Raw genomic sequence first — 14,988 nt, 5'->3', positions numbered from 1 at the left:
ATTATTCATTCGTACCAATTATCAATTTATTTCAATGACAGATTAATTAAATGATAAAGAACTGAATAGAGTTGTCACAAAAAAGTCAACTCCCAAAATCGGCACTTGTATGACTTTTGAAGAGATTTCCTTTGCAAAAATTGAACTTCCATTAACGTTGAAATAGGAAACGGGCTCTCGAGCACACCTCGCAGCTGTCGTGAATGAAGGAGAAAATAATAGCGACGAACTCCCAGGAGACGCCATTATAACTCGACTAACAAAGGGATTATCTTGTTTGGGAACCTCTTGACTGGCACTCGACGACTCTTTGTATGTATCGTGTTACATTTCCAGCAAAGGTGGCTATTCAAGCAGTTTTTGTGGGAGTGGTCGGCCTTTATGTTTTTCTGCGGCAGGGGTGAGAATGTGGCGGTGCGTTTTAGAAACTTGGCCGATGATTGCAAGCTTTTTGCACCTTGTTAATGTGTTGTATAAATTCAGGGACGTGGTTCCTTTTGAGGCGGTTGGCAAATAACAATCCGGGCGACCTTCGAATAGGTAGTTTGGAATGAGATCTTGATATACCTTGTATTTTGTAGTTAACAGGTCTAATGGACTACTGCTTAGTGGTTGGTTAAAACTATGATTAATTATTATGTTTAAAACGCATTTGATGCTACATTATCTCTCAATATAAAAAAATATTCAACCAATTCATACATGTTTATCATTTAACTTTTTATCAAACTCGTATTTTAATCAATAGACATATCAACGTAGACGAACATCCACATTTTAATTCAATTCAAATCAACTGATACAGAAGTATGACTCAATGCTATTGAGTTATTAACCTTAACCCTTGTAACACGACAACCGGTTTAACTGTGACACCGAAAACGTCATAAAACACATCTCCCCTTTGATTTACTTCAGCAGTCGCCCGCCCACATCCCCATTAACTAGATCGAGTGCATCTTTTTACGTCTCCCTTAGCGTTAAGTGCATTTACGAGTAAACTGCATCAAGACGGAGAGTGTAGTTCAAAGAAAAAGGCCAGTTTCAAGCATTCTTAGGCTGAGTTGCACCACCTAACTTTGACCGCGACTATAACGATAACCGGTGCTTTTTGTATGGAGTTTGACAGATTTTTGATGTTTGTCAAATTTAAAGTAAAATGGTGCAAACCAATCAGTTAGTTAACCTTGGAACAATCAAGTTGAAAGTTAAAAAGACAAACTTGTTTAATCATTTAATCAGCAAGAGTGTAATGAAATTAATTGTTCTAACTTTGAAACAAAGTTAGATTGTCTCTGAACTCAAATCTAAACAGAGCTTCCAAGTTCTAAAAGGATAGGTAACTGAAACATTTAATACGTTTAAACATCTAGAACTAAGTACATAATGCTAGTTCAGCGGTTTTTGCTCAAAGTTTTGTACTAGAAACTGCTTACAAACTTTCTCTTTACTTAAAAGATTTTAGTCGATCTCTGAATCCAAGTTTAACTGTCGATTTAATACTAATCAATAATAATTAAAACGAAATATAAAATTGTATTACCAAAGAGTCCATCTCCAAAATTGACAGTTACCTAAAGATTTTATAAAAAAAAATATTTATTAGAATTTGAATAGAAGCGGTAAATACTCTATGCTTTTAAAAATATTTTCCTAAAGGAAATACCTTTGCCATTTTCCTGATGCCTTTCAATCAGTCTTGTGTGATTTTGCTGTTCTATTTACCTCAAGAAGTAGTCTCAGTTTCAACGGATGCGAGTGCACCACGCTTGAATGTTTTATTACTCCGACCAACGGATTTATCAGAAACGTGAGTTCTGATTTATTTATACACTTATAAACTTATGAATGTTTATCGGCACTCAAAAACAGACGAGTTTAATGCCCGATATCTGAACCATTAGAAGTTGTAGTTTTATTTTTCTCAAGGACCACTTAGTGGGGTATTGGGCATGTGTTATACGTTCCGATAAAATGTGTGAGCGGATCGCTTATTTTGTTCTCGGCTTTTTATCTGTTCCATGATTGGTTATTGTTGTTGCTCATGTTTTGTTAACAACTTGTTTCGCAGTAATGAAGCCATTTGTAGTATCTTTTGCTGGAAAGTTAGTGGCAGCTATGAGTATCGTTTTTAAAATTACAAATTACCTTTAAAGTTGTGTTCATTTTGTCATGCTTGATGCATCATGACTGTCTGAATGGTTCGGTCATTATTTCTATATTGTCTAACTAAAGATTCTTCCCATAATATTTTATTTCGAGTCTCAATAAGATTATAGCAAATTAAATTAATTATAAAGTTTACACATACGTAGATAGGTAACATAGTAACAGCCTATTTGAATAGCTATGTGGCGCCTCACGTTACATTAAATTAGACAATGGTATCACCAACATTCCCAATAAGAATAGCGTGGTATTCAACCGAGCGTAGAAGCAGGAATGCACCCTAGACATTGATTAAACTGAGCCATCAATATACTCATCAGAAATAGCGCCAGGCGAGCCCTAATTATTTGAATACCGGACGAAATGACATAAGGCGGTGTCTGTAGTAGTGTTGTTACTTGTTTCAATATCGATAACGGTCGGTGAAAATGAGGTTGTAAACTTGGCAATCGAAATAATGTTTTGTTTATCATCATCACTGTAGACTAAGCCATGCACTGCTAAACAAATTCTGCAATGCTGTTTATGCAGTGCAAGAGCGCGAGGTTTTTAATGAAGGCAACATCGTGGCTTTTAAACGAAGAAATGAAAGCAAAGTAATAAACAAATATTAATGAAGACAATAATTAAGCTCAGCCATTTTCTATTTCTATCGATACAATATACATATCGATCGACCGAAAGTAATCGATTAGTAACCTCACACTACTATTTAATTAAGTGACGGGCTGAAGCCAATTTGATGAGTTTCGATTTGTTTTTAGACCTCGTTAGCAGTCGCCGCAGGAATCCGAGCATTCATCAGGGCAAACATATTTCACTCTGACTCGTGGCGATAAGGCATTTCTCCATTTACATTAATTTTGTGATCCTCCGCGACCGGCATTTTAAAACTAAGAAAACATTTCGTCCATTTCATGGATGGTAGACGTATAGCAGGTATTAACTTTATTCTAACTTCTTTCAAATAATTTATTGAATTTTTCTTCATTGAATAATTATCATTATTACAAAAGGCATAGATAGGCATTTAAGTTACTAGAACTGCTAGCAGAGTAATTAAATTTAAAACCAACTTCTGATAAAATTTGAGAACTATAAATGAAATAATAATCTTAGTTACACATCGCCGTCACTTATTGAGACTTCAAGTAAGTTTAAGCTATTATCTTGTTCCAACTAAGGTACGATGAAATACCACGATAAGTAGACGACAATATTGAATTATGTCTGAAAGGTCATCGTTCAAATTGATAACGTTTCGAAAGTACGGAACCCATATTGATTGATCTAGTGAACTTTCTACCGAGTCGTAATTCACAATTGCATCGTGACAGCACTCACTGGTAAACCGCTTCTTGTAAGAGTGTAACAGTACTTCCAAATGGAGTTTCGTCATATACCGAGATAACACTTAGAGAAGCGTGAACACTCGACGTTATAAAGGACGACCCAAATTACGAAATGCTCGAATCTGTAAATGAACATCTCAATACGAGTATTGATAAGAATTGATTGGTGAGCGTTAATTAAAACTTGGATGGCGTCGAAACTTTAGTTGCGACAGAAAACAAACCAGTTGGTAATCAAGAGAGTGCTAAAAACGAACTAAAGTACGACGGCGTGATTACGCAATCGAATGGTGATAGGTACCGGATATAGGAATAAATAGGGCTCACCAAAATGGTTTCTGGCCACAGGCCCCCAACAGAATATTTAATTGATCAACCTCCATCATAATAAATGAGTGTGTGACGTGATATTAGATTTTGTTTTTGATCGACGTATCGTAAATGAGTAATCGGAGCTTGTTTTCTCTGTGTAAACATCGGTTGACATTTTTATCTGTGATCTCTTTATTCTTCTTATTAACTGTTTGGAGCGCCCAGTTATACTTATCAATTAGATGTTTAACAGCTTTATATTTCTTACAAAATGTTTTAATTATTATGATACAAAAAGTTAGTGTTTCAGTTGTTAAATAAATTAAGTTTAAAACACATAAATTCATTTATGTCTACGAAACCTATTCTCAGCAATCTGTAATTATACTGTCGTTCGTATACGCATAATTTAACCCGCATTAATAAACATTTCCTCACTTAAATCTTAATTAGCGTCTCAGAAGTTATCCGTTGGAATATTTCAATTCTCGTTGTTAAAATATAGGTCAGTAACACCTGGATCTCGGGGGAATTGGAATTTTAATGATTTTAATATGCCGCTCACTGAGCACCGCCCGGTTGCGGAGAAAAACGACCCTTCGAAACAAATCCTATTAAGGAAAAATAGATCCAGAAGGAAATAGCGGTCGGTCCCCACAAAATCGGAAATAGAAATAAGCCGAAAGGAAGTGAAACTAATTAAGTTATCCTCGCTTCACGCGTGTCGCGGTTTATTTTCGTATTCACATACAATTATAACAGTCTAGTGATATTGCTGTCAACGATGTTAGGAGTGACGCGCCTATCTGATGGCAATTCTGAGCGAATTTTGACGAGGGACCTATAAAATTGTCGCCGAAACAATTTGGGCTTTATCTTGTTTAAACTAGAGATGACTTTGTGTAGTCGGGAGGAGGTCTTCCAATGTAGGGTGTGTGGTATCAAAATATCTATGTTTTGCGTGTAAATAGGCGCGAGTGAGGCGTCAAGCCAGGTGTGGAGTCGGGAGAAATCGATGGCGAGACTGGGGTACATGTTATTATGACAGTTGCCGTTTATTCGAACTGACGCGATATTTCAGTTCCACAATTAGATGGAGTTTAAATAACAGCTATTAGTCTTATTAACGGTCTTGTCGTGTTTCGTGAGCGAGAATATGGGCTCACAATGTTCCCACACTCGAATAAATTAATCGTGAAACTTGAGCGTTCGAAACTATCATTCATAATTGTTTACTTGGAAATTCGGAATATTAAGGGTTCAGTTGCGTATAATCGCGGGTTAGCTTCATTTATCAAGATCTAAATGACCTAAAATCTACATTGCTTTCGCAATTCACTGGCCTGACTGAGCAGGTTATCAATGTCAGTCAATCTGATTAGGTATTTAAATTAGGCATTGTAACTTGCTTATGTACAGTTTTCCGCACAGTAACGCACCAGCGCAACGGTTTGTAGAGTATTTTTGTTGCGTACCGTAACATCATGCGCCATTCAGCGCATTTTCCCTACCATTTTTAAAGCCATGCGCCGCATCGTACCGCAATAACAATGCATCTTTTGGACGGCGGCCAGTCGACGCCTACCAAAACTAACCAATGAATGAACACCAAATAGATTTTTATTTTCCAAGCAGATAAAATCTCTATACTTATTCAGTTACTTAAAATGAACCAAAGGCATGTCCCAAATATTTATTCCTAAGCAAATACGACACAATGACTCATGGCATTCTCATTTGTTACAGATGTGTTGAACACGACAGAGGTGGAGCGCACCACAGCGGTGCCGACCCCGTCGCTGCCAATGCGGCCCGAATACGCCCACCCGGCCGGAGTCGAAGCATTAGACCCTTACAACTCTGAAAAGAACAACCCGCCGCCCCACCACCGAGACTACCTCGAAGAAGATTACGACCACGAATCGAACAAAGAAGACGACCACGAAAGTCGAGATGATGTCGACGAACTCCCATCTCTCACAGGAGACCACCTCCAAAGCTCAACCGACGATCTCCCAATGTTCCTTCAGGAACCCCAACACGCATTTGTTGTTAGAAACAAACCAGCAACGCTGAGATGTCGCGCAGCAAATGCATTACAAGTGTATTTCAAGTGCAACGATGTTCGCTCGGTCGCGAGCACGCAGTTTGAATTTGTGGATCCCCAAAGTGGTGTTAGAATCGTTGAAGCAGAGTGTAATGTGACGAGGGACCAGTTGGAGGAGTATTTCGGGGAAGATCGGTTCACGTGCACGTGTTTCGCTTGGAGTAGCAGGGGTGATATCAGGAGTCAGCCAGCTGTCGTCGAATTAGCATGTAAGTGGCTTTGAATTTCAAATTACTTTTTCAAGGTGCGCAATTCCAGAATCGTGCTGTTTGAATACGTTTAATTAAGGATTAATCTGTTTAATTTTCGACGTGACAGCGAGACGTGAAGGAGTTGGGGAAACTCCGTTGAATAAACATAGTTCCCAATAAATTGCTGTTAAGTTCTTAACTTGTACTGTCTGCATGTAAATGGTTTTGTTTAACTTTGAGTCGATCGCCCGAGTACGCATTTAGCTGGCCGTTAAAGATTTTATTGGGGAGTTTGGTTATGGATGTTGATATAAGGAATAGTGTAAAATAAATAAAATCATCTGAACGGTCATCGCGGTCATTAAGAATGTTGATGAATACCGATTTATATTGAAAGTGGCTAAAAAGACCGGGGCTTCCGGCGTCGGAGCGTGCATCGTTTCATCAAAAGTCATAATTTGAGTTTCCGTAGACAGATTTAGCTAACCCAGTTAGTTTGCTTGTATCTTTGACTGGAGAACTTGTGACGAAATGCAGAGAAATACTTTAAAACATCACCATAACGCTTTCACACTAGAAGTGACTATGAACAACATTAACTATTATACGAACATAATGGTGAGCTAAATCATTCTACACAAGCAAATTCTATCTTTACTGTTTGATATACACAAAACCCTCTCCTTTAACCAAATTATTTCCAGTATGGCGACCAATTGAGAGTCTAATTCTGAAGAGGGAGTATGCATAATGCCATTTATATTATTGTACGAAGCATTAAGCAGCGGGCTCGATTTAATTCAATGGACACAAGAACTAAATCTTCCGTACATATTAAATAAACGTCGGTCCGGCCGTTTGTCAGATTTATACTTTAGACACAGCAAATTAAGAACAAGCAAATCAATTTTTCGGCTTTGATGAATTTAAAAATGTACTTTATTTCAATTTGTTACACAGTAAAAAAAATCAACATATTTCGAACCATTTACTTCCAGTAAATTTCTACTTTAGTTATAGTAGTCTCAAATTAAAATCTTTAATGATTGATATATATTAAGAAACTGACAAAAATATAGAGAGTGACTTTAAAAAGATTTTGAGATCGGACTAACATTTTGTGCAAAGTATTTGTACCTTTTGTTTGGAATGGCCGATTAATAGCAGCTTTGTCTTGGATTACGTAATGGAAATTAGGTATAACCTTACTGGGTCACTCTCTAACCCTCAAATTGAAATTACATTTAATCTTGGAATGAGATTCTGTTCCATTTACGTCTGACCAAAATTGAATTTATTTTTGGATTTTGAAATAAATTGTAGGGATTGTTTTTATGATTAATTTCTCAGAAAAACGATCATCAATGAAATTTTCTATTTCTTGAAGTCTCAGTTCATTAATTCAAATGCTTGCAATGTACAAAATACGCGTACAAAAGCACGTAAACGGTACATTCTCCTTGTAAATTAGCTCTTCCACCGAAATTATCTTCCCACATCCATTGTTTCAATTTGCCAAAACAAAGACCCGAAAATGAGGAGCTCCTGAAATTATGTCTCCGAGCAAACACGGAGGCTCATAAATGTCTAAATATACACGGCACAGAAGGAGACACACACTAATTGCGTGAACCGACCGTGTGTAATACAAACGCTCTAAATTTCCATCCTGACAGTTTTAATTGTGCTCAGCTTTAAATACACGAGTCTATGTCGCTACGGATGTAAGGTTTTCCGGATAGAAGCGAGGCGAAGGCGTGTCGAATGCTTAAGTTTAAAGGTTCTAAGTATTTTTGGTAATAGGAAAATGTCGTGGCCTATTTCGGCTCTCCAGGGCAGTTACTCGCAGTTTATTGAATCGTTATTTCTGATAGAGTCAAATTTAGAACAGATTCAGCATTCCTAACTAATTTGGGCATGTTTTTTTTTACCAAAAAGTAGTAATTTTAGTAAATTTGTGTTCATCATCTAAAAACGTGAAAATAAAATCATCAAGCGGTGTAAAAAATCTCTTAGGCTGAGTTGCACCACCTAACTTTGACAGTAACTATAATGAAAACCAGTATGTTTTGTATGCAGTTTGCCAGATTTCTGACGTTTGTTAAAGTCAAAGTAAGATTGCGTAACCCAGCCTTAGATAATAAATATTAATGTGTTAGCAAAAAGCAAAAACAATTACTATCTACTAGTCGCTATAGCTTCGCTTACACTATAGCAATACTTAAGTGAATAATACACAATCGCCTACATAAAGTGACGTGAATGGAAGTAAAAATGTCAAGTATGAAGCGACATCTAGATTTACTGAAGTAGTATGCTGTGTTTTCGTGTTTACATTCGATTTAGTTGAGGAGGATCAGCTAAGTGATTCCGAACTAAAAATAAACATACTATTGAGAGCTATTTATAATTAAGCTTTTAAGAGAGCTGTTACGGTAAAAGTGAATGGTAATAAAGTTTACGATTCATTATAGAGAGATGTGGAGTTTAACAATGATGTTGCAAGATAAATAGCGGTGTTAGTGAATGTGACACCGAATTCTTGGTCGAATGCTCGATGAAAATAGAGTTAAATCTGTTTTGGCTATTGTTCGGAAAGAAAACAAACACAAAATGCATGTTGAACAGAATTTATTGGATATTTTAGATCAAATCAATGTTGTACAACACCTGACTTAAATTAGTTTAATTTCTAAAAGCTTTACGTTATGTCCTAATAACAACTTAGGGCTACGTTGCAATTAGATACTTCAGAACAATTTCGTTTCATAATTTAGATGTGAGAGGACACGAACCGGCATTAATACTTGGTCGAAATAATACGACCGCATCGTTTATTGCAAAATCCATCGTACAAATTCAAAAAGAGGCTACCTTCGAGAACCGCTTCGAAATTACGAGTAGCGCAGCCATCCAGGCATGGAAAATAAATTACAATATTATGAAAATGGCGAGAAACGTAGCCCGGATCGTGGGCACTACAAAATAATTCAATGTTAACTGCCAACGGATTCGTGTTGTATCCGGGCCATATTTTTTGAGGGCGCGGATATAAATCTCCGCTGGATGGATTACAGTCTGGTATTAACGCGATGAAATTTGCAACTAGTGCAGTTGATCTTGTGTATGTTGACAAGATTTAGGGTACATTCTGTGATTTAGTTTCTTTGGTATGTGTAATGTCTTAATTCGCAACATCTCTCTCTTTGATATAATGTTACAGAGAAAAAAATATTTACTGTGTGTAATTTGATAACTCGAGTAATCTAACAGTGTACGACTTTAACCATGGATGGATATCTTTAAACCTTACGTTTCTAGTATTAACTGGTGTATGCTACTATTATTTTCTTCATTTATTTCAAACCATTGTTCTTGAAAGGTGAACGAATATTTATTTTAAAGTAATTCGATCCCACGGATTCCATTTATTAAGCGTAGATGATACCAATTTGCTGATTCAAGTCAGGGCATTCCCTAAGTACTCTCTGAAGACTGGGGACATCAGTCTCCCAGAACGATCATACTGCGCCAATTTACAAAATTGCATTTGCTAAACGAGCAAACCGTGCACCCGAGCGAAGCCCTTTCGTTAACTGCATAGAAGAATATTGCCTTAAGTTTTATAGAAGTTATTGATATGAATCGCGAAAAAGACGGAGTTGTTTTAACAAACTCTCATTATAATAGATCACGTAATGCCTGACTTATTCTTAGAACGAATATTCCAATATTCTGGATTATTAATATTATACGAGTAATCAAAACTAATAAATCCCTTAATTAATATGATAGTCGTTTGTTTTCCTTTGCTCTTATTCCTGATCACGAGGCCTGTTTATATTGGACTTACATTATCTTCTATTGATGGAACAAGCCGTAGTCGGTTTTAAAGTTCTCAACGTTATTTGTGTACAATAATCACATCAAATGACTTGTAGGAATTTTCGTGCCTTTACGCGTGTTGTATCCTCCAACGCATCTACCATCCCTAACCCCACGTTACTAGGTACGAATTTCTTACAGGAAATGAAACGTAGTCCATAATTTACGCCAACTCTGCCGGATCCACCTAACACTTATCATTTACGCCCATCTACCACACGTTTTAAGCTTCCCCCGAACTTGGTTATTCGCGGTAGCATTTTAAGGATTCAGGGGCTACTGAAGTTGTAAAAATGTTAAGTGTGATAGTTGTTAAAATTATAACGAAGAGATGTAAAAAATATTGTCAATTGATATTTGGTGATGTTGACAAGGTTGACCGACGACATCATAAAGGTAGCAGGAAGGCCGTTACCAACCAGGCAGCATGGAAAGCATTGGGGGAGACCTAGTGGACGTCCTATGGCTGAGATGATGATGATGTTGATAGACATATTTTGATAGTATATTTAGTATTGTATTAGACGTTATTAATTAATAATCAAGATGGCTCATGATCGCCGCTAGAATAGATAAGAATAGAATAATCAATCAAAACTAGTCATCCGGATCTAATTAGAAAAGAAGAATAGGATCAGATATAGCGCAGTTAAAGTAACCCTTTATTTAGAAGTGATATATTTATAGACTTTATTATTAAATTTTCACGACACATCCAAAGGATCTAACATCTGTAACATTCGCAACACTTGCCAACAGAACAAAAGAGCTCCAATTCACCACCCAAGATAAATGAGGGCTCGGAAAGAGACAACACGATTTGTTGCAAGCTTCAATAGGATCGAACTCGCGGCCCTAGGAACTATCAATAAAACAAACACAGTCCGGCTCATACAGAGCGGAGTAATGGACCGTGTAGTAGATTTATATGCGCTCTCGACTCAAGCACTTTGTGAATAGTGATGGGTACATGGAATGGGTTTAGAGCCACTTCTGGATAGAGAACTAAAAAAAGATTGTGTGCTTCAAAAAGGGCTATGTTTTACAAATTTTAAGTTACGCTAAAAGTGACAGTAATAAAGCGTCACGGTCTTTATTGGACTTTGAATGAAGAAAAATCACCAGCACTCTCCTATAAATTACTAGCTTTCTAGAGAATTACAATAATAATTTCTCTTTAACGTTACTAATATGAATGAAGTGAGTCTAATGTGAATGATTTAATGGCACTAAAATGTTCATCTGATGACTGATTTCACTTTTTATAGTCTCTCTTTGACTTGTCATATCTAAGTTTACTTAAGCTACTCAAAAGTATGAATTTCCGAATATCTTCCATTTGACTCAACTGAGGCCTTGGTACTATTACTTATTCTGTGACTGAGGTCCGAAATAATGACCTCGTGTCGTGTTAAAATATGGGTTCTAATTACTATCCTGAATTAAACTTCACAACCGAAATGACATCTGTTCCCATCGCAAATTAACGCTTCGAAACAACAAGCCGTTGACAAAGCCACAGTGCCAAAACACAGTTAATAGTTTAATGAAAAACAATTATTGACGGGACGCGCCACCAAATTATGTAATCAATGATCTCGTTACTTTTTTATGAAGAGTGACGTGAGAATACGAGGCCTTGAGTGGAGCAAGTCATGGACTTATTGGAATGAAAAGTTTTTTTGTGCCTACATTTAAAGATAACTTTTCCATATGACAATTCTTCAGACACTATCAACCTGACTTGATACATGATTTGTGGATTTTGACTAAATGTATGGTTTGGGTGGAGTACACCAGGACCACTTCCGCTCTACCTGTAGATGTTTTAAGAGATAAATATGTACAGGGGGTCGAAAATGGCCTGAATTGCTTCGAGAAAAGGATGGTACGGCCGTGCCGCTTTTTTGCTCAACTTGGTGGGGGCACTGCCGTGCCCCCAGAAACATCAGGATCGTCAACAATATGTCTGGTCAGCGTAGAGAGAGGTAAATGGAGTACATCATCTCAGCCATAGGACATCCACTGCTGAACATAGGCCTCCCCCAATGCTTTCCATCTTGCCCAAATAGAAGTACATACTTTGCAAGAGCACGACCGTTTCTAATTTACTAATTCTTTATACATAATTTATTTTAAATTAGAAAGGGTCGTGCTCTTGCTAATTTAACACCACGTGTTTTGCCCACATGATATAATACTACTTTCTGGTACCAGCATCACTCCCTCACTAAATAATTTTTAAATCGCTATCATCTACCAATTTGAACCAAACTCGGCTGGGGTTACGCAACAAAACCTACCCTACATCATTACTGATCCGACAATTATTGAATTAGTCGCGACCTCAAGGTTTCGGGAACGGAGGGAATACTGACGTCTTTGTTGTTTACTGACATATTTCAGAATTTAATGCGGGCGATAAATTGGATTCGGGATATTGTGCAATGTATTCAACTGTCAGATGTTTAATAAATCCAATGAATAGTCCCCAGCGCATGAGGATATACATTTTATTGCAAAAATAACACTTAATTCAACTATGTACGATGCAACAGTGTTTACTTGATTGTGCTACCCGAAAAATGAAAGAATTTAACCGTAGCCGTTTTAATGAAGTTATTTTCTTCCATTGTCAATATAAATTAGATACAAAAGATTATATACAGCAACTTAAAGTGTATTAACTGCAAATTAACACATTATTGCATTGTTTTTAAAATACGATATCAGATAATTATAATTTCAAGTGGTATCATAAAGTTTTTTTTTAAGTGACCCAATGAAATTACTGTTGGAATCAAATGCGGTTCCTCTCGTCTCTTTGTCTTTCTCAATTATTGTTGTTATCAATTTTTGAGATTTAATCTGCTTACAAACAGATATCCACAATAATATTTCCATTAATTTAATGTGTCTATTTTACTAGTTCACTAATCCACTTCTTCCCCCAACAGATCTCAAGAAGCAGTTCGCCATCTCCCCATCCCCAACGTCAGTGGAGGCTGGAGTCGCTGCCACTCTCCGCTGCTCGCCGCCTCAGGCTGCCCCCCCTCCGAGGATATCCTGGCTGAAGCATGGATCTCCGCTACAGCAGGATCACAATGTTCTTATATCGGCGGAGGGGAACCTGCTCATATCCAGGGCTACGCTGCAGGTATGTTGACATTTTTTATATTAGTATTAAACATTTTTTTCTCGTTGATGGTGGTAAAGCTCGCTTCCACCTTCAGGGCTTGATTTATTTATTTATTCATGAATAGAACGGTAGTACCAATTACACTATTCAAACAAGACGCAACAAAGTTCAGAATAACATTTAAGTAGGTACTTATAAATAATTTAACTTAGGAAAAGTACATAAATCAGATGCGATCTATTGATCATTACTTTCCATCAGGTGAAAAGACAGAATTTCTTCGTTTTAGTAAAAAAATAATTACCAGCCAGTATTTTAAGAAAGGTAACAAACAGAAAGTTCATATTTTCCTTTCAAAGAAATATAACTATGTAAATACTCGAATACTCGTACGTTTTACTCGCAATCCCGAAGCGAGTCTCTATATAACAAGATTGTTCCTATGTTCTAAGAATACCTACTCAATTCACAAACCAGGATTCTTGCGCCAAAATAACTGTATTGCTTTGATATAAAATTATAAAAGCATTACAAGCTTTTTTTTTTATATCGTTACATCAACCATTAAAGTACTACTATCATTCGATGTTACACACACACACACAAATCTGAATCCCAATAAAACTACAACTCTTAAACTAGCATTAAAGCTATAATTTACAAGATCGATTTGAATTAACTCCTATAAATCAAGAAAGACCTCAAGACGACACAAATGTTTGTCCTCAAAGTGGGGATTCAGATTATGGAAATCACGTAACGGACCGACCGCGCCGATAAGTAGCTACTGCAAATCGACCGAGTTTGACACGCCTCATAGAGCATTCCAGCGTATGAGTGACATTTTTCATACCTTTTCCTCACTTTTTATGTTCACTTTCTCATTTTCGAAAAGAAAAAAACAAAAGAGCATCACATTTAGAGAACGTTTTTTGTTTCTGAGAGTTCCAAAATTAAAAACACTGTCGTTAACGTCATTATCGTCAAGACAACCACATTAATTTATTTCACAGACACTCGCGCGATAAAGTACGCATGGTGATACATTGTAACATGTAATTAATGGTTAGCTTTAATTGCCACCGTGTCAATTGTTATCAGGTAGAATGATAAGAATGGAATAAATTACTTTTGTAAGGCTACTAGGACTTCAAAAGAACTCTTGTACTTATTTCTTAATCTGTTTAACATTCAGGTCTTAAAAATATTTTTTTATTATTTAAGTTTGAATAAGTGACGAAGTACTATATCTCACTTAAAAATTTTATGTTCCTTTTAATGCTGTCATAAAAACGTATTATTTTGATAAAGTTTTTATTAACATTGCGTATCGCCAACAAAGATACGAAAGGAATAAAACGTGGGCGCTCTATAGTGAAGTTAAAATGTTATGTCCCGAATTATTTCAAAGTAAAATTTTATTACTACTCTGATTCAGTCACTGTGTTACGGCAGCACTCAGGGTACCGCAAACAAACATCTTTTGAACAGATGTAGCGCAAATGTTTATAAACTTCGATCCTCTATGAAACAGACTTACCGAACTACTAGATAGTTACGATCAATTTTATTTAGTTCACTTATTAAAACTAAAAAATACATTGAACCACTTTCAATTTTATCCTTATTATTCTTTAAACTAGCTCAGGCTATAGCACTGTCGTAAATTTTCTATACCTAAGTTGTTCCACACTGCTCTCCTTCTTCTCCCGTATGGCTATATTATGTTTCCACGTTCACAAGATCCACGTTGCTCAAAGATATTTTGACAATAATAAACGATTAAGTAAACGTCTTTCCCAAACATTATTATTACACCCGTTTGTAATAGCG

General features: G+C 36.5%; 1 protein-coding gene across 3 annotated transcripts in view; it reads left to right on the top strand.

Annotated features, from left to right (window-relative positions):
- The window catches only part of LOC135071273 (netrin receptor UNC5B-like), a 132,639-nt gene that overhangs the window by 84,450 nt on the left and 33,201 nt on the right, over positions 1-14,988 (top strand). For all 3 annotated transcript variants that reach the window (XM_063965065.1, XM_063965066.1, XM_063965064.1), the window contains exons 3-4: positions 5,580-6,149; positions 12,974-13,173. In XM_063965065.1, coding sequence (XP_063821135.1) covers positions 5,580-6,149; positions 12,974-13,173 — 770 coding nt within the window. The remainder of the gene's footprint in view (positions 1-5,579; positions 6,150-12,973; positions 13,174-14,988) is intronic.

This window comes from Ostrinia nubilalis, chromosome 4 (assembly GCF_963855985.1).
Source record: "Ostrinia nubilalis chromosome 4, ilOstNubi1.1, whole genome shotgun sequence".
NCBI classification, from domain to species: domain Eukaryota; kingdom Metazoa; phylum Arthropoda; class Insecta; order Lepidoptera; family Crambidae; genus Ostrinia; species Ostrinia nubilalis.
The sequence above is the reverse complement of the archived record's forward strand: the minus strand, read 5'-3'. Positions and strand labels throughout refer to the sequence as shown.